Source organism: Rissa tridactyla, chromosome Z, assembly GCF_028500815.1.
Source record: "Rissa tridactyla isolate bRisTri1 chromosome Z, bRisTri1.patW.cur.20221130, whole genome shotgun sequence".
Taxonomy (NCBI): Eukaryota; Metazoa; Chordata; class Aves; order Charadriiformes; family Laridae; genus Rissa; species Rissa tridactyla.
In genome coordinates this window covers 53,000,971-53,027,075 of record NC_071497.1, presented here as the reverse complement: position 1 = coordinate 53,027,075, position 26,105 = coordinate 53,000,971, and the positions used below count along the sequence as shown (strand labels likewise).

At 41.0% G+C, this 26,105-nt stretch overlaps 1 protein-coding gene across 14 annotated transcripts in view; it reads right to left on the bottom strand.

Annotated features, from left to right (window-relative positions):
- MPDZ (multiple PDZ domain crumbs cell polarity complex component) overlaps positions 1 to 25,807 on the bottom strand; it is a 98,669-nt gene extending 72,862 nt beyond the window's left edge. For 11 of the 14 annotated variants that reach the window (XM_054185574.1, XM_054185581.1, XM_054185582.1 and 8 more), the window contains exons 1-8: positions 25,624 to 25,727; positions 17,248 to 17,323; positions 16,483 to 16,649; positions 7,769 to 7,990; positions 6,658 to 6,797; positions 4,384 to 4,597; positions 2,289 to 2,417; positions 870 to 1,073 (exon numbers count right to left, since the gene is read on the bottom strand). In XM_054185574.1, the coding sequence (XP_054041549.1) occupies positions 870 to 1,073; positions 2,289 to 2,417; positions 4,384 to 4,597; positions 6,658 to 6,797; positions 7,769 to 7,990; positions 16,483 to 16,649; positions 17,248 to 17,263 (1,092 nt within the window). In that variant the 5' untranslated portion in view covers positions 17,264 to 17,323; positions 25,624 to 25,727. The other 3 variants (XM_054185575.1, XM_054185576.1, XM_054185587.1) reach the window with 3 other exon arrangements.
- Between the last annotated feature and the right edge of the window lie 298 nt (positions 25,808 to 26,105).

Sequence of the window (26,105 nt, the reverse complement as noted above, 5' to 3'; positions counted from 1 at the left end):
TTTGTAACTGGGGAGAAAATTTCTAGAAAATCAACAGGAAAAAGTAAAACAAAAAAATTTTTCTAAGACATAATTTCTATCTAGTTGTAGGCTCAAAAACAACCACCGTTTTCTCTCTCATTCACTTATTCCACATGCTCACATTTAAATGTATCTGGTCATAAGTATATGTAACAAAACACTACTCTTCCTGGCTCCCATGAAACCAGGCTTTGCTGCAAACATGCAAATGAGCTATTTTGTAGAGGTTTTGAGCTGACAGAACATGATAATATTTACAGCATTTTTTTAGTGGCTGACAGTTGTAGAGGAGAAACGCCACAGAGCACAATCATCAGCAGGGGAATAAGGGTAGCAGCTGGCTGCATTTTTTTTGGAAGATGTCTAGCAAATGAGCAATGCCAGGTGATGTAGGAAAGAAGCAGCATCTGTGTGCTGGTTGGCACAGGGAGGAACTGTCTGATGGATGGCTGCAATGATATGGAAATAAGAAATGTTCCTGTAAAGGAAAAGGACAGGTGGACAGAGAAATGCTACAGAGCCAGCTTGCTATGTCTGAAGAAAACACTGCATGGCTTCAGTTGTTCCCAACATATTACTGCACAACCACAAGCAACCCAGAAACAGACATTATTCACATCACACTCATGGAAGTCTTAAGGCTTGAAGGGTTCAAGCATATAGTTCCTTGCATTGTGGATTGATGTCATTTAAATTCTCACAGACTGTCACCGCTACGGGGAAAGAAAAAAGAAAGAAAATCCCGGCTTTTGAGACCCTAAGCATGAAAGACATTCCAACAGCAATTAAAAGAAAAGGAAGTCTGAAATAAAAGTTTGCCATGAGTTAAGATATTCACTGTTGCTTACCTGTTTCTCTGGTGTGGAGGTTGGTACTGGTGTACCTGGCGGGACTGATGGTGGAGGTGGCTCCTCAATAGGACCTCTTGCAATTACCAGTTTCACTCGATTTCCACATTGCCTCAGAACTTGTGCCACCTGTTCACTGCTCATTCCAGCTAGGTCTGTATCACCAATTTTCAGGATGTGGTCTCCACTACACAATCTCCCATGCTGGAAGAAGAATAACGATGAAAAAAATCCTGCCATTTCTCCCACATAACATACAATTAGAAAAAAGATCACATAGCTTTAGTCACTTTTAAGATAAATGAACCAAGTGACTTTTTTTGGGTGCCCAGTCAATATCTTGATAACATGGAGAAGAAAAGTAGGTTGCCTAATGGCACATTAATTTTACTAAAATTTCCCCAGGAAAATCCAGGACATCCTTTTTCAAGCAGTCACCTGAGCACAGAAAAAAATGCATATAGTTATGGTTACTACCTACTGATATTTAACAATTACATGTAGATTGGAGAACTTCAGGTTTCATTTCCAAACACACTTCCAAAATCCTGTATACAAATGTGTAACTCAGCTTTGCATTTCTATTTAAAAACTGGTCCTCAGGATGAACCGTAACTTCAAAATAAAATGCATTTCTCCCTTTCTCTGATCCAGTTATTTATATTGCTTTACACTGGTTTACTTTCCTAATGATTTACCTTCAATCAATTAAAAAGCTTCACATGAATTTAGTCCCTATGATAAGTATTAAAGAGACAGGTCTGTAAAAGAAACCCATCTACCTGCTCAGGGAAAGAGCGCAGCAGTAAATCCTACCCACGCATCTCCGGGATCTGTTATCAGGCAACCACTTTTGTGGTTGCAAGACTGACTAGTGTCTGTGCCTATTCAGTTCTTGACCATCATTAACACAGCCCTAGATGCTTGCCCAATGGACAAACTTGAAATGAGTTGCAATCACCAAGTTCAATTTGCAGGAGCCCTTCAGACAGGAGCAGAACCTGTGCCCTCAAGCAGACACATGAAGCCATATGCCTGCTCCAAGCTTCAGTAACCCCAGAGGGGAGAAGCAGATGCTCTTCTCAGCTGGTGGGGCAGAGCAAGTAAGTGTTTGGTGTGTCCCCCACCCCTGGATAACAACCAGTATATTCATGAAAGAATCAGGACTCTAAATGCATCCACTCCAAGCATGTATAATTAACAGGGTTGAAAATGCGATTTAGAGCCTAATCCAGCTTTAACATTCAAATGCACAGATCCCCCGCACTAAACACACCTTTACTGAGAATAAATTTCACCACTTGCTCTCTCTTTTTTACACTTATGAGGAAAAATCTACCACTGCTTAGCATGCTTATGAAGGTAAAGGGTAACTTCACACCTTACTGAACAGTAAAGAGAAGGGTAGGCTGAATTTACCTGATCAGCCACCCCGCCTGGGAGGATGGTTTTAACAATTACTCCAGTTGACTTTCCTCCCACTATCCCAAATCCCAGACCTGAGCCATCATTCACCAACTCAATGGTCTCCACATGCTGCCAGTGAACCTAAAAGAAACAAATATGAGCTTGCAAATAATTAAAATAAGGACATATGTATTAAAACCTGCAAAGTATTTTCTTATTTCTTGGGTGTGTTTTGAAAGGAAGGTGGGAGGAAGGTGGAAATATGGGATCTTTCTAAGAATTACTATTAGGTGTAAGATTACATAATATTTAAGCAATAAATTACTCATTCCATAACAGTAGGAATTTCTCTGCTAGAAACTAGAGCTGGGTAGCGGGTCAGGCCTTTCAGGAACTTGCTGAATGAATTTAAGCATCAACCTAGGACTGTCCACCTCCAGGGCTCATCGCAGTCAGTGAGAAAAACACTGCTGCTAGGAAATCTCATAGGACTGGAAATTAAAATCTCCGGACAAGTATATGTTCACATTGGCCATTATAACAAAGCACAGGAGAAGGCACAAACACAATTCAGAGGTTAAGGCTAAAGGCAGCACCAGGTATTGCAAGGTAGGCATTAGCAGAATTTCCCTGTCTAATGAACAAAGATTTCTGGGTTTTCTGATGTCAACAGCACGAGAATGAAGTAGCTCTGACAGCAGGCTTCATGTCGTGACAGGAGCGGAACTTCTCTGAAAGAAAGACAAATGCTAGCTCACTCGCATTGGGCAGCACTGAAGGGATAACTGGAAGCTCCTGCTATTGCTTCTCCTGAAGAACAAACTACACCATAAACCCATCTGAAATTTAAAACTGCAGCTGGTGCTCCACCAGCTAGGATCTTGAAAATAAGCAGGTACTTTGTAATAATCAAGGTACTGAAAATTCAAAGCTCTGCAAGTACCTGTTTGGGAATCCACAGTCTTAACATAAACCAACGATGATCAAGCAAAGCCTGAGTGAAAAATAACAGCTGCTTTCCCCCCCCAGCATTTGAAAGTGAGGTGAACACAAGGACTGGGAAAGGCATGATTAAAAAAAAAAAACCAGAAGGAGCTGTGGCCGCTTTGAAAGGAACATTTTTTGAAGCAAGGGAAGCTGTTCGGAGAATACGGAGGCAACCACACAGAGGAAGAAGTGTGCCACAGGAACACTGGGAGGGAGCAGGCCTCTCCTGCGTGCTGACAGGAAAAGTCAGGCCAATCAGCTTTACTTCTGCACACAGAAGACAAGAGTAACTGTGAAATTTCTTCACTAAAGGTTTTATGCTAATGATTACAATCAACACTGAAATAGTTGCTTTTTCCAGCTTGATTCCTCTATATACTTCTGATTATCAATTCCCTTAAAGAAAAGCCACAGATGACTGAACAGTGAAACCTACAGAAACCAAAGACAGGTTTTTTCATCCCAGCACATGCCATTACACAAATAAGACACCAGGAAAAGAAAGTGCAGTTAATATCACCACGTCTCTGAGCCTAGATGTAGCCTTCTCTACACTTAGATGCGCAAAGCTTTCAAAAGAAAGGAAATGCAGCAGAGCTGTTTTCTGTGGGTCCTGAAGTGTGTCCCTACACATGGCATTTTGATGGCTCGCTCTTGTTGCTTTACTTGAGCCCCACCACTAACAGACAACAGAGAAACAAACAGAGAAGCCCCCATCCAGCTGGGGGTGCAGATCAATTGCAACGCCTCAAAAACTTCTGTTTGCCCACGCAAAAGGCAAAGAGAAAAAAAGAAAAAAAAAAAGATCCTGTTTGTTTACTGCTACCTCAAAATAAAGCTTCATGAAGTATGGCAAACATGCTGTACTTGCATTGGTGGATACAGAGAATTTGGCAGATGGGAAGAATGAATGTGTTCAAGATCAAGATCCCCTCCGGCAAGCCTGAATATTTTCTACTCTTTGCATGGGAAAGGGTACAACAAAGATAAACTGAAGAAAAACCTCAAGAACTTTGAAGGAAACGTACATACAAGCTACAAAAAAATAGCTCAAAATACTAGATGCAGTAAGCACATACATGCCTAGAACTGAATACACAGACGTTTGGGGTATACTCACCGGGTTGGAATGGGCTGAAACTGTGCTAGCAGCAGATGGAGACCGGGAAACTACAGGACTGATGAGCTGAGGGAAAGTGCCCCTGGCCACAACTAGCTGGACATTATCTTTTGCTTTCTGTAGGATGCTGATAGCCTGTTGATGTGTAATTGTCTGATCAAGGGCTTGTCCATTAATAGCAAGGATTTGATCTGCTTCCTTCAGCTTTCCATCTCTGTCACATATGTGTAAACAGGGAAGAGGATGACAAAATAAACAAACTAGAAAAACCAAAGAAGTGTTGCCACACAAATTACAATATTTTGACAATTTTCCAATATTTTTAATAACCTGTTCTCTATTCCCCACACTTTTTAATCTCTCCCTGCAGTTTTGCTGAAAGGAGCTGATGCGGCACCCTGGTGATCGCTTCCTTTGAAGCTAATCCCACCACCACTCTCCCCTGGCTACTACCCTCTAGCTAGCTTTCTTCTCCCTGTACCCCCATGCGAGACTAAGCATATTAGATCTTAGTCGCTCCCAACCATAGCCTGGGAACTTATCTTTATTCTTGACTTGGAGCCTCTTGCTTAACAGACCAAGTGCTCCACTTTGTTCAGTGCGCCTATTCTGAATATTCAACAAACCGTGGAGTGGAACACACTTTCATCAAGATGTTACGGAAACAAATTTTGTTTTGCAGAAAACCAAGGGGGGAAAAAAAAAAAAAAGAAAAAAAGAAGGGGAGGCAGCGAGAGCCACAGAAAGAAAATGGTAAAACAGATCCCTTCTAAATGGGGGGAAAAAAAAGCCCTGAACAAATTAAAAAAATAACTCTTCACTTTCTGACAAAGGAAGCACTACTGTAAAATTACATACTGAACCCTTGCCCAGACCTACTTCAAAGGAAGTGTATGAAGCCTACACAGATGAGTTGCCCTCTGCTTCCTCCACTGCTTCTATTGCTTCTGCAACAAACCAACAAAAAATGTGGAGTCTTGTCTTCAACATCCTGAAGCGGCAATGCTTTGAAAACAAATGGCAGCACTGAAAACAAGGATCCCTGTTACACCAGCTTTTGTGAGCACCTACAGTGTAGAAGCCAAGGTACTCAACAGCATTCAGGAAAAACACTATTTAGCTACAACCCATAATATTTTACTTGTGAATTTGAAATGGTTTTAAGAGTGCTCTCGAAGACTTATTACTGCCGGGGCCTTTCTGATTTATAAGCCCTGTAACTGTTGTTGAATATTTCACTCTTCACCAGTGAATCAGGCAGGGCCTGATTCAATAAAGATAGGTCTCAACTCCATGGAATAAGAGAAGTAAAAGCAAAGACCCCTTGAAGGGGAAGGAAAAAAAGAGAAAAATAAAGTAAGGGGAATTTAAGCAGATTAAAAAATATTGTAATGACACAGAGCATGCCACTTTTCATAACTGTATTAACTCTGTAGGCCATGCTCTGCACTCAGTTAAAAGAACAGTGTTCAAACCACAAATAACCAGAAAACTGCTCCCTACAGCACAGCGAGAAATAGCACTGAGACGACTCAGCCGCCCCACACAGCAGGTACCCCCCGAAGCAGCTCTGGCTAGGATCCCGATCACCAAATACACACACACAGTGATACACCCCACCATTCTGCAGTGAGACAGTGCTGCTGCCATTCACCACTGAGTTCATTTGCTCCCTCAAGCTGTTCTTAGAGCAGAAATCCCTTTCTCTCAACATTACTTATGGAACCGGGATTAAACCATAAGCATACTTTTAACAAGCTATTATTATTGCTGAGTTTCCAGTAACATCAGCTGAATATCTCTTTTTAAGAGAGTCCAACAACTTTAGGTCAAGCCTCGCTTGACTTAAAAGCTGGGTTTCACGCCTGCTCTGTGGGACACTACCTAACAAACAACCCTGCTAGTTACAACTGATTTTTTTTTGCACCGAATTGTTTTTCGATATATTCAAGGATGGAAAAATCTATATTCCAGCTTTAAAAGGCATGACACAAACAGTAACCTCCCCATTTTCCCTCTTGGAAAGCAGAAATTATAAACAAACAACAGAGAAACTACATGTGTAGTTTCCAGAAATTCAGAATAGATCATTCACTGCCCTGTTCCAACATTACATAAATTGCAGTGATAAGTAATTTTAAATCTGCTATGATACATGGCTTAGAACACAAGAGAAGCGTGCCCTTGTACCACAAAAACAACAGCAATAACACAACTAAATTGCAGTGTCATGTTAACACTTGCTACAGTAAAATATTCCAGTAGTAACCTTACCGATGTGCCACACTTCCCTCCTGGATTTCTTGCACAAATATTCCTAGTTCTCCCCTGTTTTCACTCTTGAGTCCTACGACACTGAAGCCCAAACCACCACTTAAAGGTTTAATAAGATCAATGGTCTCAACAAGACGACCCTGTCGAGCAGAAGACGAAAAAAAAAAGGCACAAATGTTAAAAATGTTGAAAACCAGCCTTAATGAATGTGGTAAACAACTTGGAAATGAGTTTCTAATTTGACAGCTACAGCTGTACATGGCTACGCTAGCTAATAACTGAAACATATTTGTTCAGTTCTGATTTCTCACTATCATACAGAAATGTGACAATTATGAAGGACTTGAGAAATAAAGATTATTACAGCCCAGAAGAGGAAATCAGGAAACCACAGCTAAATATACAGAGCTTAGGCTCAGTAGTGACTAAAGTAGGATACATGTGTCTATAAAATTTTAGAGGCTACAGGCCAACTCTCAAGCCAAACTAGAAAAAGAGGACGAATTTCAGAAAGGGAAAAAGTAGGACAGTACAAAAGGCTCTCCAGGAGAACAGCAGCAGAATTGCCCTATCTGGCTCCATTACCACTTAATTCGAAAAGTGCTAGAATATATATGCCTGGCCATTCTCAGCTCCAGCCACTGAAGGGACTCGTACATCATTTTTGCCTACCACAGGAAAGCAGTAAGAATACAGAACAATGAGTAGCAAGGCCAAAAAGGAATCTTGCATCTTATTTCCAAGCTAGTCACAGAACTAACTTTCATTAGTTATGCTTACAAGAGCATACTCTGATAAAGCATCTCCCTCACGCACAGAGCGGCAGGCCTGCAATGAGCACGGAAAAATAATGGCATGCTGATCTGTGAGAGGCACACTGCCCAGCTAAGGACAATAACTCAGCAGTGACAATGTCAAGGCTACTTTTCCAACTGTTTTCTCATTTCCCAATTGTTCCTCAAATTAAAAGTTTATTTTTATTTTACATAGCAAGTGAGCTCTGGTTTGCTTAATGACTCAATTGCTTTTAATTAAACATTAAAATACATGTATTTTAATCTTTCAGATAATGAGTGATAGGCATTTCATGGTTACCAGATGACATGCTTACCTGGGACATATTTCTGATGAGCTGCTCAAAGTCATCGCTAGAGGACTTCCCATTAATCTGAGGAGTAATGGATCTCATCGAAGCTTCTAGCACATTAGCTGGGCTGCCATTCTGCTGAGCCAACAAATATGACTCGTTATGTGGCAAGGACCCCACGTTCACACCATGATGGAGAAGCTGGGGGAATTCACCAGTGGAATGTATGGAAGGTGCAATATTTACCTGTAAAAGAGCGATGGCAACACAGATTTACAGACACAGCGGAAACCTCCTCCTTATCCAAGAGCATGATGATAGGCCAATTGCTTGTTAAAAATATTTGAAATCCCAATTTGCAATTTTAAAAAGACTTTTTAAAAAGAAAAATTATCTTTTAGTTGTGAATTATCGGCATGAAACATGAAAGAAATTGATGAAAATAATCTAAAATTATTTTCCATACTCTGCCTAAAATTATTTTGGTCATAACAGCATAGCAGCCTGAAGAACTCCAACACAATGGTAGAGATAAACAAGTATGAACAAGACTTTTCTACAGTATAATTTTTCAAAAAACCGAAAATTATAAATTATTTTACAAGAAAATAAACAAGTATGTACACTTGGATGAAAAAAGAAAGAAACCTCACCAGCTACATAGGGAACAAATTTCACTGGTCAGAGTTCTCCAGCACTATGCACTCTGGCTGCCAACATGACTGTCTACATGAGATAGAATTAAATACAAAATTACTGAACAAGTCTAAAATCACCGGGCTGATTTGAAAACCACAGTCATACCTTTACACCGACAGCCTTGACAATACACTTCCCTTAGAGCAGAAAAGAAAATAAGAAAATTCTCTGCTTTCCCCAGCCGTAGTAAATTACCTATTTTCAAGCACATCTCTGCCAACCAGTCTAATGAGTGGCTGGTGGTGGTATAAAGCTCAGGTGAAGCACGAGCCCTCATTTGGCTGTTATCCCACTCACCTGTTGACTGTCGACAGGCACTGTTTTACTCCACATCTATCTGTTTCGTATTCGCCTGGCACACTAACCACAATTTAGGACCACAACACTGCAGCCTCAAATACTTTTCATTTTTACAGTGCAAATTTTCTAGCATTCTGCACCACAATACAAAAGACTAGAATTCCCTTTCCTCGAAGCCCTATTTTTTAACTTCAAGTATATAACAAAAAATTTCAAAATTGTAAATGTATTCTAAAATGTCTAGTGCACCCGTCTCCATTGTTTAAGCATGCTACTTCCATTAGGTTTATCAAATCATTCTCCCAACAGTCTGGTCATTAAAAGGTCAATATTGTTCTTCATCACACAATTCCTTCTCATCCATGTGCTTTAGGAAAATACAATAGAACAGACATCATTTGTTGAACACTTTATGTGCCTGGAAAGACCCTCAAGTTACAGAAAAAAATACCAAGAGATAGCACTGGAAAGAAAAGTCCACAACAGCACTTAGCCTGCTGTGCCATAAAAATCTGGAAAGAGGAAAACCAGGATGTTTGGAACTCAGTGATTTCCATCACACGGTGATTATGTTCTGTTGTCCGTATTTGTGAGGAATCACTTGAGTTATGTTTCAAACAAATAATAATGCCTAAAATGTGTACACATGCACTTCCTTTAATCACATACAGTCATTTCAGCAAGCCTGTAAGGCACAGGTAGATAAGCCTTGTTTTGCAGTTCACTACATGTAACAACACCCAGAGACGTAATCAAACTCTGCCCTTCTGTGAACACAAGATTTCCCCTTACATTATATGCATGGATTTGAAATGAATAAAGGCTATGCCACACTGCTTTTATTATCTGCATGAGTCTATAATAATAGGTTAATTCACTTCCACCTCTCAATGTCATCCACTTCAACATACAAAAGTTTATCACTGAATTCAGTCAATTAACGCGCTTCATTTCTTTTTCTCTTTCAAATTTTCTTATACAGCCCGCTGCCATGTTCCTTCCCACAAAAAATTGTCATGGGTCAAATTATTATTTGTAAGAGTATTTAACACCTCTGTAATTAGCCAGTCTTGCACTGCTTCTATCTAAAAACATTTTTGCATTTCCACAGCAAGATAAAGCAGTCAAAGAGTATATGAGATGCAAACCCAAACTACTTCTCATGTCTACTCAAAGGCCATAGCATATAGGTCTGATATCACAAATGCTAGTAATTCATGGATATACATTCTTTTTCTAAGTTACAGTGCTCGTTATAGAAAATAGCACTGAACTGCCCCTCCTGCTGAAAGCTACCATTCTCAGAGCTCGCTTGGTGAAAGGAGTCCTGCTCAGGCAAAGCCAGCAAGGTTAGCCAAAACAAGCAATGGCACAGTATGAGCAAAACCTGCTGATTTTGCCCAATGTAGATTAGTGAGAGCTCACATAACCTCTTCGGTGCAGCCTTTGGAGTGGTAACCTCAAACTAAGTAGGCAAAGCTCAGCAGCTGAGAGGGGTAATGATTAAACCCAGTCAATATGATTAAACCTAGAGAAAAATACATGAAATGTCATCAATTTCATTTAGCACCGTTCTAAGCACAGCCATTATTCCGTCTTGGGAGCCTTTTAATACGACAGGAGCTTCCTGAGGTTTCATCCTTCAGGATGGCAGAAGGGGAAGGGTCACTGGTATTACCGATAGTCCCATAAAACCCAACTATGCATGAATTCCCCATTGGAATGGAGCGTGCAGTCATCTTCTAAGACAAAAAAGGGAAAAGAAGGAAAATCCTACCATAATGCCGAGAGCCAAATTCAAGACTATATCCAGAAAGCTAGAACCACTTCTGTTTTACAAAGAGTCATGCAGAATTTTAAGGCACAGAAATTGTAGCTGAGGAACTGCTACTGTGCCCACCCCACTATTTTCTCTCCATCTTCCTTCATGAATTTCACTTTAAGCCTTTTCCATGTTACCACGTAGTGTGCAGACTGCTAGCATAGCAACAATCCCAGACTGTGGAACCTTTCTCTGGATAAAAAGTCTTTCCTGTTTCTAGAACACTCCTTTACACAGAAATGTGTAAGGAGCAAGCTGCAACACTACAAAGCTCATGCAATGCAAAAAAAGTAGACCAAGCAAGACACAGGAGTTCTAAAATATGACATTTTCAGAATAGTATGAATGATACAAAAGGTGATTATGTCATGACATTGTTTTTCTCTAATATACAATAAGACACTTGCCTGTATTCACAAACAGCAAACTAAAAAAAATGGAGCTACACATAAAAAATAAAAGGTTATTGCCCTTACGATGAATTGTATTATATGCCTTCTCTGAATCTAAAATACTTCTTGTGCCACTCAATATCCCATACAGCACAACCTTTAGTGTGCAGAGGAGCTCTGTGCCCATCCTGTACTATGTTCTATATATGTTCCGCTAGTATTGCTTAACAGAGGATTGCTTTAGGCAGCTCATTTCACTGTTTGTCATGTTCAAATGGCAGTCTAATGATGACAGGCACATCAACTTTCAGCTGAACATGCGCCCAGTGTAACTCCACTAGCTAAGTTTGAAAGAGTTCTTCAATTAAGATATAACAGTCTCCTTAGGGATTTTCATTTTTCTCTCTAACAGAAAACTCGTACATCTTCATGCTAAAATAGAAGCAGTACCAGGTTGATTCATATTTTAGTTTTACATTGTATGTTTTCATAGACCAAATCCTGTTCAAACTGGCAAAATAGTGCCCACCTTTTCAGTCTGACATTTCGTCCCTTCTGCATACTTGTATGAGCTGGGACATCACTGCAAACATATAGGAATCGACTGACCTCTCCCGTTCCTTCTGACTTCCAAACCAGAAGATGGAAGTTGTTCAGGTTTTTCTAAAACATTTTCCATAACTAATTATTAACTCCATTATTCTGAAAACGCTGGATGTTTTTTATTTGCATGATGGTCAAAACAGAACTGAAAAGAAGTGCTGGATACTATATATAGTAGGAAAAGGCAAAAATAACCCTCCAATTCACACCAGTTCAACTACAATTTTAAAATGCTTCACCTCACATCTTCAGCACAACTACAATAACAGCACAGCTACAATACATTACCAAACAGCAGCTCTTCAATAGCAATTGATAGCAACACCTGATTTTCATCACACCTTTTTTATACAGACATAGCTATACATTCAACGGAAGATATGCTTAACATTGGAAGCCTACCTCACATAAAGTGGCTTCTGACTCGTGAAACTCCAAGAAAAAAAAACAAAACTCTAAGAAAAAAGGTCAAACTCTTAACAGAATAAAGTTGTGTGTTTGTGTGTGTGTGTGTACAAAAAACTTAAGATTTCAGAAATACACACACACTTACATTTTAAAAACATTTTGTTTTATAATGACATCTGTAAAGATCCTAAAGGTAGAAGTTCAGAATCCACAGAAAAATTACAAGCAGAAATGTGATGACCGGTCTCTTCCCTGTCCCCCCTGAAATACAGGCTTATAGCATGTAAAAGTTGAGAACCGGTGTATATTCTTGCTAACCACAGAAGTACAGGTCATTCCAGAGGGAGCAATAAACCGCAAGTGGAAATCTTAGAAAGATGGTGCTCTTGTGGTTGCATTAAATGTTTTTCATAACATAAAAATTGCACTACTTTGCAGTAATAAAATCACCATAATTCCATCAAGTAGCTCTAAAACACTGTGATTGTGTAAGTACCGTATGAAAGAATATTGCTTTGTTTTATAATTTGGTTTATGCTAATTTTCCTTGATTGGCTTTCTCTTTACTGTATGTAACACCTGCAACGTGGACATAATTTGGCATAACACAAAACGAAAAATTCACAAATAACACCGAGTATAATAAAACTTACAACAGAGTCACACAGATAGATGCTAAATGCAGTCAAACAGTGCTTACATGCAGTCACTCAAAATATTTAAGAAAATAGGAGCTACCCAAACCATGCCTGCAGCTTATCAACATTTAAATATAATCAGCATTGCTAGGTCTCAACTTGGACAAGAACAACTTCTGGGTGTCTGCTGGCTGATGGCTGCTGCTTGACCTCTCCATCCTCAGGGCGGCGGAGCAGCAGACCCCAAATTAGCATTTCTTATAAGAACTTTGTTTCAAAGCACAGAACAAATGGTATTGCTGCAGAAGGGGGTTCAGGATAGGAAATAAAGGCCTTCTCCAGTTGGGCAAACCGCAGAGCTAAGCGACTGTTCACAAAAGACACAATTTCTCCACTTCTCCCTCTAGCTCTTCTTTTCTTCTCTCTCTCTCTCTCTTCTCTCCCTTCTTCCCTAAATCCCCTCCAGCACTGACACCCATCTATCCCATGCAATCCAGTACATGCTGCGCTGTGGAGGCAGACTCATCCTCACAGCTACATTGCGAACAAAAAACTCACAAGCAAAAAAAAAATCTGAGGAATGCAGCGCAGCCAAGGGAAGGGTATTTTGTTCTGGCAGAGCCCTTAGTGGAGTGGAGGAGGGAGGAGGAGGGGAAAAGGGATAAGGGAGAGACAAAAAGGCAAGGAAGTGAAGCAGGAAGACTGCCAGCACGGTCTGAATATTTTCTTTAAAATACTTTACAAAGAAAATAAAATATTATCGAGAAGATCAGAACATCACAATCTCTATTTTTCTTTTCTGTCACTCCCTTATCTTCAAACAACAAGATTGCTCTTCAGCATGAGAAAACAAGCATTCGCTGAAAAATAAGTATATGAAGAGGCAGAAAACAGTTTCCTTCAGTGCTCCTTAACTCCAGTGACTAGTGAAGTCAGGGCAGTAACTCTCAAAAAACCATCCCTTTGCTGTCCCTAGACTTCTCCCACTCCGCTTAACTTCACAATGACATATTTGCAGGGCAAACAAATCCTGCTTGCTTGTTTAAGAAAAAAGACTCGTTTAAGAAAAATAAGCACCAAAGCATCAGATTTGCTGACTTTAGCATCATGCCTCACCAACATCCAAATGAAGCAACATACCACTCAGTCCACACACACTGCACAGAAATGCAAACTCAGGAGGCTCTCGTTAAACACACACCAACAATTAAGGGGATCAATTTCCAATTAACACACAGAAGCTTTAAGGGAATGGGACAGCAAGTCTTAAACACGTCCATGCATGAAGAAGCACACATTTTTTCAGATCTTCTTTACGTGTTTAAAAGATCCCTTATCTGTAGGGGCGGGGGGGGGGAAGGAAGTCTATTTTAAACCCTAAGAAACGGCAGCAACTCTCATTAGAATGCAAGGAATATTTGTCTACCAAAACTGTATACTTGCATCCTATTTTTTGCTAGGAAAACATGACAGATGTTTTCAAGATTTCCCAGCTCCCTTTCCAGAGTCATTGCACAAACAGAAGACTGGGTTCTCACTATCCTGTCCATACCTGCCAGACAGGGTGCCTCAAGACAGGAATACATCCTAATCTCAAAGGTACTGAGGCCTCTACAGGCCCACAAGTAGGTCTCACTTACTGACCTACTTCTGCTGGGATGCTTGCAAGGAATCAGTTTGATGTAGAAAGTAAGTTGTCATTATTGCTTCTCTGTTCCCGTCCTTTTAACCTGTACTTTCCTAAAAGATAGCCTTCTGAGAATCTTGCAATAGTAGCTCTTTGAAAACTCATAAACTAATTAAAGATACAGCAGCAGTTTTAACAGACTGCCACTTACACTTCACCTTGAAAAGAAACAGACCCCCATTCCACTTGCAGTGCAGCTTATCACGAAACATAAAAAGAATTCCAGCCATCTTAGTCTCGAGTGGGTAGGGACTGCAACACCTGGCCACTGCAGAGCTCAGCACCGCTTGTCATCCTGTCTCAAACACAGCTCTCACTGCACGTGCTTGGGAAACAACTTGTCTCCTTCCTCAGTCTGGCACGGCTTGGCCAGAAAGCCTGGTCACTATTCACATGCCTTGCAGTTTTCACCAACATGTAGTTTAAGAGTTTCAAGAGCACAATGCCTTCCGAGCCATAAAAAGAAAACTAAAGGGTGTCCTTGAACAAAACTGTGTCTTCGAAAATGCCAAGAAACATAGTTTTTTGAACATGACTGCCTATTTCATTATTTTTTTATTTGTCTTGTTTCAATATGCTTTATAAACAAATAATGGACAGAGGAGACAGACAATCTCACGTTAACACTGTAGAGAGGCAATGATTCTATACAGAAAATACAGGATACTTTCTGAAGAGCTGACACAAATCTAAGGATGGACAGAAGCATACATCTGCACGTGCAAATGTTCATGTAAGCACATATCAAGAAACGAATTCACATCAAAGTAGCTCCCCTGTCAACTAGACTGGATATGTACCAATCAACAGGCACAGGCCACTAAAGTTACTGCACAGATAAACCTACGGGATTAGGGTAGAAGGTAACACTATTATTTGCTTTTTAAAAAATACACATCTGAAATTACCCATCTGTAGTATCAGCTGCTTCATCTTACTAATTTAGGTGACTGTATTTAAAAAGAGAAGCATCCTTTAACTTCACAGCTAACGTCTGGAAGTGAAAATTTAATTTTCCTTTTCACCAAGTTCCCATTAATGCCCAGGCACACTTTCATATCTCACTACATGTTCCCAGAGTCATCACCACATAATTCACACAATTTCTGGATGTCACTGTTAAATTCTCCTTTTCAAATAGCAGAGCAAACGAATCCTCAGAACAGCTTTTTTTTTTATATACTTCAAATCACTCCAATGTCATCAAGTCTCTACATACCAAAACATGCAAAACCTGAAACACACAGTAACGTATAGCAGTGTAGACACCATCCTAACTTATTTCTTGTCTCTGCAAAATAGCAGCAAGATGATCCACAAGAAGCAATAAAGGGCCAGATTGTGCTCTTCTGCCACACAGTTGAAGCAGCGTCAAGATTCCTCACCAACTGCAGTCCGGTCAGAGGCCAGATGCAGCTCCACACTGACGATAAGGTCAGTGTGCAGGGGCCGCATCCTCCCACTTCGTCATTTCTGCATACCAGCCACAGAGCTGCCCATCTTGCAGGAATCAACAGGAATAACTATTTGCAAAGCCAGATACACGGTTTAATCCTAATTCAGTTACTGAACTACTTTTTGTATTCTTCAAATACCTATTCTGCTGACAAGGAACTTAAATTATGGTAAAAAACAATCAAGTCAATATAGCTCAGTGGCTGACCCTTTTCTCACCCTCGCCAAAGACACACAGAAAAGTAATACTTTTACTTTAAACCTCGAGCAAGGAAAAAGGAGGTTGGAGCTCTTGTTTCTCTTTGATCTTTTATTCCTATACAAAAAAAATAGGTCTTCATGTCCTTGTGAAGTCAACATTCCACAGCTTCCTTATATATTCTCATTTTAGCAGGGTAAGACAGGAGAGAGCAATAAAAGGCTCCTAGAAAAAAAAATCCTTAAACCTCATACAAAACGTGTTCCTTTTGAAGGACAGAGACAGAAAGACGTATGTTAACTCCCTGCCCATGCACATCGTGCGTAACATGCAAATATATAAAAAACACATACATAAACTGTGGGCCTCAATAAAGCCCAGAAAAATCAATGGGTATGTCCCCCTCAGTTCCCTGAAGTTTTAGATCAGACATTTAATTTAGGCTATTTGATTTCACTACTCAACATGCAGACACACACATTTTTGCACCTTCTTAGCAATTTTTCTCTTGCACCTGGGCGGCTGCTTTTCCTACCTGATCCCTCAGTTGTTGAACAGAAGTCTGGAGGTTGAGAATTTGGTTAAAGAGAGGACTCTGCAGCACTGATTTTAATAAGCTCAGTTTCTCCTCATTTGCAATGTCGCCTCGATCCCGAAGTTTCGCCTGTAAGCGTTCCATGGCCTGGAGGGCCCGATGTGTATCTGTAGCAATAACCATTCCTAGTCAGTAGCAGTTCAGAAACAGCCACATACAAGCAGGTAAAAGGTTTAAATGTGTCCCTTTCTACTGTTTAAACTACAGAGGACTTGAATGGCTCAGTTCTGAACAAAAATCCCAGCCCAAACTTGTCTAATGAATCAGGAAGTCAGAGGCAGAGCACAAAATAGAAGCCAACAAAAATTACATTTTTATCCATCAAGAACTGGGTTACAAACATGAAAGAGCCTTCATTAAAATTCAGTTACAGGAACTGTGGCTACAGACTACTGTAAATAAGTAGTGACAAAAATAGCCATAATAGAAAACATTTTTCTTTTTCAAACAAACTTTTTTATTTCTAGTAAAGATTAAAACAATGAAATTAAGACAACAAGCTAAAAATTAAATAAATTAAACAAATGATGTTACACCTTTTGTTTTCAAATACAAATTACAAAACCCCAAATGCATCATGTATTTCTAAGCACAGTAGACATTTATTACAAAACCTCCCTCAGCAGTATATACCAATGTCCTAAATCTATCATGCACACTTGATTTGGCCACAAAAATACAGTGATACAAATAAAAAAAGATTACCAATTGTTTCCAACATGTTTTCTGCTTCTCAGCTTCTATTCCAATAATGGTAAGAGGCAGCAAATACAATATTTCCCTGAAAAATAACAGAAAGGCAAAAGGGTCACATTTATAGAAGTACTAAGATCTGAAGAAGAAAAAAGCCTGACTTCTGAAAACAGCCCCGCAAAATAATAATCCATAAAAACGCATCTCCCTTGGATAATTAAAATGACCTCAGAGGTGATGATATTCTGAGTCTCTTTGGAGCTTAAAACCTACCTGAAAATTGCTTTTAGAAATATACTTCATAATATTTTTGCATTTCCATATCAAAGCCGCTCTCTGCATACTGTTGCACAACATGTCCTGCATTGCTTTAATCAGAAGCTATGAATCATAGCTGTCACTGATACTTTACACAATTTCATTGCTTTCCTTTTCAGTGATTCATAAAAAAACATTCCCTGCGGGACCACTTTTCAAGCTCTATGTTGACAATTTCAGGTGCATGAATCATAGCACATTTTTTTAAAGTAACCTTTTAAAAAGAAAAGCAACGTAAGTCACAAAATCTTCACGGTACACAGACTTGCAGGATTCACACTACAGCCTCCACTATTAACGCCTACTGGAATTGACACTTAGTGCTGGAGGATGGCTGGGTTTTCACCAGCGCGGATTTCCAGGCAGGAAATTCTGTACTGGGAGGAAGAAATTCTGAAATGGCTTTGTATTTTCTTTTTTATTGCTTTTTGGGTTGTGTTTTTTGGGATTTTGTAGGATTTTGGTTTTGGGGTTTTTTTTGGCAACAGTGTCTCTGCTATTGCTCAGAAATCTGTAGTGATGAAATATGTCTGATGGAGGTGGATAGCTGTGGAGAAACGAGGAGTTCAAATATCACTCAATGTGTATGAACTGAGCTGTGCATTTTATCATCTCATCTTTCACAATGGCACCTTTGTTTTCTTGATAATAGGAAAGCACTTCAGTATAGCATCGTGACTTGAATCTAGTGAGCTTACCAATATACAGAGAGCTGTGATCTCTAAGCACTCCAGAAAAATGATTTTTTTTCTTGAAACTTTGGAGAAAAATAGGGAAGGAATGGTGTAGTTAGAACTCCGGGTAAAACAGCCTAACTAAAATTCAACGGGACCATTAGTTACAGAACCTGAGCAGGACAAGCCTGAATCAATCCTCACAATAAAAGCAAGAAAACAGCCATTAACATAGATTCACTTAGGAGGAACGCAAGCCAGGACAAACATTCTGGCAAGCCTATATTATTTGCAGTTTATGCAGAAAATCCAAATCAAGTGAGTTTTAAACGGTTTCAAGCTTTACACCAAGACTTCCCTATTTTCGATATGCCTAAGGCTTCGTATCAGTTTATTTTATTGCATTTGAATTTGCCAGTACGTTGATACAGAAACACTGATTATCCTGTTTAGGACAATGTACCACTTAGGGACAGACATTCAAATCCCTTGAATCTGACTTTATCAAAGTACCCTTATTCCATGAGCCAAATTACGCATATCAGTAATAAACAAAAACAAGCCATTATGAATTTGTTTTCTCATTGGCAAGGCAAATTGCCGTACATGATTACCAGATATGAAAACTAAACCAAGTATCTTGGGCTTTCACCTTGTCACTGCAAAACCAAGACAAAAAAAATATATCTATTTTACATGGGAAGGGCTGGATGAGATTATTTAAACGTTATGAAGGAAGGTAGCTTCCCCAAACCTTAACCACTCATAGCTTTTCCTTCTAGATTAACAAACTACTATCATGTCCGCTATTCAGAACGCCTGTTTACAAATAGAGGCATTTATGTCATGTTCACAGGTGTTTTTTCTCAGTGGCAATGCCAACCAAAGCACTTCTTTCCCATTTCACCATTCCAGTTCTTCCTCTGCAGCTACTCTTCGGGATGTGTTGTGAATGCAACAGATAACTGTGTGAAAAAAACATGTGGAGTATTTTTCAGCCATCTCAGTGCCATGATCCTGTTTACCACAGCACTATATGCACAAGCATCATATGTACAACTCTCAGCTTCCAAGGAAACTGATGGGGAAAAACAGAGGGTTACTGTTCTTCTGCTTTAGCTCCCTGAGAAGAGATGCAGCTGTAAAATGTCCTTATCTCTTGGAGTAGCTGGATATTGCTTTATATTATGATTCAGCTTGCCTAAAATCTCGTTCCGGGTGTACTGTGAAAGGCATGTTTTACAAGTGACAGAATGGACAAGGTCACCACTGTGTTCGTGCAATCCCAGAGGTATGAACTCTGATGATTTATAATGGAAGCTTTCCAAAAGCAGACACCAATCCTAAACATACTCTGCTCTATAGATGGAGATGATCCTATCTAATTTGCAATGAAAAGAAGTCCTTAGCTCTGCTGAGACACTCATACTTCCTATTTACTTCATGCTTTAGAAGTAAGAATACTGCCCCAGAGCTATCTTAACATCAGCAAATCCATCTTTAACTCTCAGTTTAATTCTCCTTATTTTGTGTTTATATTAGCAGAGAATCCCTCCTTAGCTGACCAGCTTAATGCTTTTGTCGATTGCAGCACTAAGCGGGAGCAAGACCGAAACTGCCATCAGGATGTTTTCCTTCAGGACACTTCCTCTGACGCAGAAGCAATGCGTTGAGGGACACCAGCCTCTCTACATGTCACAGTCCAAGATGACCCGTTTGCTCTGCCCGCACTCTGAAATGGCGAAGAGCCACATGACTGTGCTCCTGCTGTGCCACATCCATGCTAACAAGTGGGATCTGTCAGCACCAGCTTAGTGCCGCATTAACATCACCAAAGTACAGGGGAAGCAAGCAACATCTGCCCAAAATGCACCACAGACACATATTCATAACGACCACCACCCACTACAGCTGCAACTCCTGGCTTTTAAACCAGCTTGCTTCTAGGTAGTTTAACAATAATGTGCTGGGGAGAAGTATGGAGGCATGCATGATTATTTCTTGAAAGACGTTAAGTCTATGATTTGCTATAGTGAGTATTTTTATAATGCCACCCCAGACTTCCAGTTGCACAAATGAGTTTAGTTCTGACTCTCTTAATTTTGCATACTCCTGGCAGTCTGTATCACAGGAGTCTGAAGTCAAAACCACCTCTTCTATACACGATACAAATACTGCTCATGCCTCAAAGAGCTTATTAGCTTAGCTGAAAGTAGATTTAACTATTTTTGTATTTCAGTGCTAAAGTTCATTAATCTCTTCGCAATAATAAGAACACAGACCAACTGAGTTAGACTGTTTTATTGGCAACTTGAAGAAACACTATTAAATGAATAGCAAGTGAAACTCACTTTCAAGTTTTTAAAGGCACAAGTACCTGAAAGATGTGCCTTGAGAAGAGAAGAGAAGAGAAGAGAAGAGAAGAGAAGAGAAGAGAAGAGAAAGGAAAGAGAAAGGAAAGAGAAGAAAGGAAAGAGAAGAAAGGAAAGAAAAGAAAGAAAAGAAAAGAAAGAAAAGAAAAGAAAGAAAAGAAAAGAAAGAAAAGAAAAGAAAAGAAAGAAAAGAAAAGAAAGAAAAGAAAAGAAAGAAAAGAAAAGAAAGAAAAGAAAAGAAAAGAAAAGAAAGAAAAGAAAAGAAAGAAAAGAAAAATAGCTTTATTTTTCCTCCTGTTTTATAACAGGAAAGTAGAAAACACAAGCAATTTTAGACAGGTACATCATGAGAAATATGCCATCTTCTACTAAGCATGCACAAAAGTTGAAAATGATGCCTTTCAAACTTGCATTTCTGAAACTTGATTCTTCCCATGCTAACATACAAAAATGTGTTATATACATATTTATCCACTCTTTATGCTGCCCTTCTATAAGGTCAGTTGCCAGAAAACAGTTGGCGTGCTGCAGCTCTGGTTTCTTTGTGCCCACTCCTAAAACACTAAAATCCACAGATGTCAGAATTTTAAAAAACAGACATGAAATTTATGTTGATCACTTCCTTTCCACTGCAACCGCACATGCCACTCATCAGCTGAACAGCCAAAACACCCATGAAAAGGGAAAGATGACCCACTTCCAATGACTACTCTTTCACACCTGATCATGTAGTTCCCAGAAGGAAACTGACTCTTTTTCATTGATGGATACTCCATCTACTATTTCACAAAGCCATTTCAGATAATACCCTGGAAACTAATGCTGATAGCTGGATTAGCAAACATGCAATGCCAAAGATAGAAAACACAGTAATAGGCTTTGCCCTGCAGCTCCTGCATTACTTGAAGTGCTCTGAGGGTACAGAGGAAATGCCTATCTTAAGAGTGATCTCTAGGCCCAAACTTTGGCTAGGAGTTGCTTGAGATTAAAACTAAATCTGTTTCAATTAAACAGCATGGCAATCACAACATGCATTTTACAGCTGTTAAAAAGAGTATTTCAAAACTTCTAATCTGAATTTCAACACCTGGGCTTGGATTTGGCTGGGCTAGAGATATCCTTTTGTACTTGATTTTTTATCCTGTGCTGTTTCCCTCCCCTACTTTCTGGCTATCTCTCAAACAAGCATGTTGTGTTAGCAACATCTGGCACGAGCATGGAAACCAAAAGGCACAGGAAACGGAAGACACTAATTACTGCTAAACTTTCTGCTTTCCCTGCAATTTCTAGGAGTTCTTCCATTTCACCCAGTTACCTCCCGCACGCTGGCTACCATCCCTGGGAAGAAAATTAAGGTGAGCCCCAGACTTCTCTGGGGGAGTCTTGTCAGCATAAAGGCAGCAGAAACCATTCACAGTAAGCTGAAAGATCTCATGCTTTTTTCTGTGCTCTTCCACTGGCACAAAGGCAATTTTACAGTTGCATACAGCACTGTCTAGGATTGCTACCAATATCACAAGGACTTAACAACTGTAGCCTGACTGGTATAGCCTTCGCTACTCATAATGAAAGAGAGACACCTACTTGAGCACGCAGCAAAAAGGTGTGGAAGTAAATGCGGGAGAGAGCAGTGACTAACAGGGCAAGGAGGATAAACAAAAAGTGGAAAGGAAGAAAGAAGGGGAAAAAAGGCTAGCCTACCATTGTACTGACAGGACATAAGCTTGCCAAACTGACATCAGCCACTGGGTTTCATCAGCAAAGAGACCCTGGACTGCACACTTCTGGATGACCGAAGAGAGAACTGATTCAAATGAAGGATTTAATACAAGCAAAAGTAACATGCGCCTTTCCACAAGGAACAAAGCAGACTTCCACTGACTACCTAAAATGTAACAGGCAAGCACAAGAAGCCTGAAATTTACATTTAAAAGCTATGCTAATGAAAATTGTTCTGCAACATTCAAAGCAGAAATAAAAAGGCAGTTCAGAAACTAACACACAGCCTATATTGACTATAAGCAGTTATGTTTGAAAAGTGACATTATTAGCCTCTTGAAGTTTAACACAATGCTGAATGCATCAAAAACACGTAAAAAGATGACAGTGGTGGCTCTGTATGTTAGAGAAAAGTACTATGATAGAGCTGAATGCCATTATGTATTTTAAAATATGAAAATAGAATTTTGAACATTCAACTATTTTTAAGCTTCCGTACACATCACACTAATGTAGTAACGAAACTCACAATTTTTTTGGATTAACAAGCAATCTTTCTGCTGTGTTTAATTAATAATGTTCTGTAACACTGTAAGGAGGCCTACATGAGCGTAATATCCATTTTAGTTGATGTGCAAGTTATAATTGCAACTGGGAAATGGGCCTAAATTACACTTAATGCTTTCAGTTACTGCTAAACGTGGGTGATTCAAGAGTCATTTGTAAAGAGCATGGCAAAAACAACAACGGAGTAGGGGAAATTATTCTGGTGGGATTTTGGGGTTAAGGAAACCAACAGATCATTTGTTTACCAAAAAAGAGATCTTGCAGTAACTATTTAAAATTAAGAATAACTGAAATCACTTTCTTTTAACTCTTGAAATACAGTATTACCTTCAGAAACTGAAAATCAACTTTTTTGTATATGCAGAATATATGCAACACTACCTATGTAGAATTGATGTATGAAACCCAGGCATGGTTAATACTGTCTCTTTATGTTTTCAGCATAGGCAATTGATTACCATATTCATTAAACTCAGTTAAACATGATGAAATATATTTCCTACAACAGTTGCACTTCTTAATATATACTGGATGTTTCACAGAGGTGACAACAGCATACATAAATGAATAAATAAGAAGCCCCACCAAATAGTTGCCAGTAAGCTTCAACAAACAGTCGCCATTGTCCTTACAAACTGAAAACACAAACTTCTCATTGTATATTGTGACAGTAACAGGTCAGTAATGCAGAAAATCATTACAGCATGTAACAAGACTACCGTGTGTCTCAGATGCAAGGACAGGGTCTGAAAAGCCCACAAAAGAAATCCTCCAATACTGCCTAGGCAAAAGTGGCGTATTTATATATTGACTTGTTGGGAATGCCAACAGTGAAGCAAAACTGTCCCTACCAATGATGGCACAGTAAACTGCCAACATGGCATTGTATTGGCTTAAGCTGCTTCAGCAGGGTGCTCAAATATAAAGCCAATTAGAAAATTTACTGGATACACTCCACAGAAATTTAAATTTTCTTACACAAAGCATGGACCAGATGATTTAAAAGGTCTTTATAAGGGCTCTCAATAGACTGATTAAAGTGTTATCTATTAAAACAAAACCATTTACAGCAATCTGCGCAACTGAGGAGTTGTATGGCACTCCTCTCTGAAGAATCCACAGACACAGAGCCAGACAGAATATAAAGATCATCCATTAGTATGTTAAGTAGTGCAGCTCTCATTTCGCTAGTGCTGATACTGATCTAACTTTCCTAGTGCACTTTTGTGCGAGGAGGGGGTGAAATGTATCCAGTTCCTGATGAAAAAGCTCCTTGAAACCAGAAAGGAAACCATTAGAAACACCAATGCTAATAAGTAATTGTTACATGCATGTTAGTGTTAAAAAGTTATACTAAAAATGGATAACAATTTTGAAAAGAAAAAAAATAATGTGATTCCTCTGTCATAAAAAATGTTGCTAGTTAAGGTGGGTATGTCCTTAGATATTCTCATTCTGCATTCTTTTCTTCTAATGTTACATTACTTTCCATTTCCACAGAAGCATCAAATAACATTTCCCAAAAATATTCCGCCACTTTCCCCTTTTCCAGTTTAGATTCTTCCCTCCCAACGAGTTGCTGTTATCTTCGAAAATGCAGTGCTTATATGGAAACCACAAGGCATTACACAACAGACTTCTGCAGCGGCAAAATTCAGAGCCTTCAGCTTGATTATGGTAAATCACTGCTCTGCTCCAGCAAAAGAATCCTGATGCCCTTTCTGGTACCAATGCCAGTAAGGACGTTTTCTGTTCAACAGCTTATACTAAGAAAATCTTCTGCATATGTTAAGAAGCAAAAATATAAAGGGATGAGGCAGTGTTTATATAAGCGAAAGGGGGGAAAAAAAAAGAATACAACACTCTTCAGTCAAGTGGCAAATCAAATCTGTTAAATGTGGAACACGGAGTTCAAATGAACGGCTTTTTTGAGAGTTCTGATTTTTTTTTTTTTTTACTTTCTTTCTTCCTATTGCTCTTCCCAGTAACGTAGGGGGTTACTGGCAGCACGGGGGAGGGAGTGGGGCCCACCACAGGAGATAAAAAACACCCCAAAACGCAGACCCTTTCCTTTGCACAACCAGACCCACCGCAAGGGGTGCCTCCGCTCCCACCCTGCCAAAACGCTCACGTTTAAATGCAGAAGTCGGGGCGGGGCGGGGCGGGGCGGGGGGGGGAAGGAGGGATGCAACAGAGACACGGCGGGGTTCGGACCTGCGACGAGCCCCAACGCCGGCCCAGCAACAGGTACCGGCACCCGCCGCTCCGCCCGCCGCCCTCTCGCCCGGGCCTCTGAGCCGCCCTCGGCTCCCACCGAGTCTCAGCGTCCCCGATCGCAAGCCCTGGCCCGCTACCCCCCTCCCCCCGCCCCCCCTCGCCCCCCATCCGCGGGCCGCAGCCGCCCGCAGGTGAGGAGCCCTCCCCCGGCATGACAGGCTGCCACTGGGGTTAGAAGCAGCCGGAGGAGGCTCGGCTTTTGTTTACGTGCGGACGGCTCCCCGCCAGGCCGCCCCAGCCCCGCCGCCCACCCGCCGCAGGCCGGAGCCGCGGCCCGGCCCCCAGCGCCGCTCCCCGCCGCCGGCTACGGCCCGGCCTGGGTCGGGGCGGGGGGGCAGCAACAGGCTGAGCCCCACCTCCCCCCGCGGCTCCACAGCCTCTCTCTCCTCCTCCAACCCACCCCCAAGCAAAACCCGCGGATCAACCGAACAATAATAAATAAAACTTCGCGAGGTAAATACGTTTTAAAAGGCCGCTCGAAACTCCAGCGACACGGCGGGCCCCTCCCCGCAGGACGACGCAGGCGGGCTTCCACCTCCCTCGCCCCCCCGCTCCTCGGCGCCCCGCTTACCCTGGCGGCTCGGCGGGCCCCGCGGCCCGGCCCCACTCTCCGCCTTCGCCCTTCCCGCCCCCAAGTAACAGCGCCCGGCCGCGCCGCGGGGGGAGCGCGCTCAGGCACGCCCCGCCGGCCTGAAACCTAATCCTGCCCCGCCGCCCCCCCCCGACCCGGGCCCGGCCCGGCCCCCCGCCTCCGCCGGCGGGTCTCCGGGCGCGGCGACAGCCGCCGTGGTTGGGGCGGTGGCCGAGCGGGATTGCAGCCACCTCCCCGGGAACCAAGGGGGTCCGGTGGACACGTTTGAGGGGTCCCCCCCCCCGGCGTGCCGCGTCGCAGCCCTTCCAGCAAAGCCCTTCTCATCCCGCCGGCGGCAGACGGGGCTGAGCG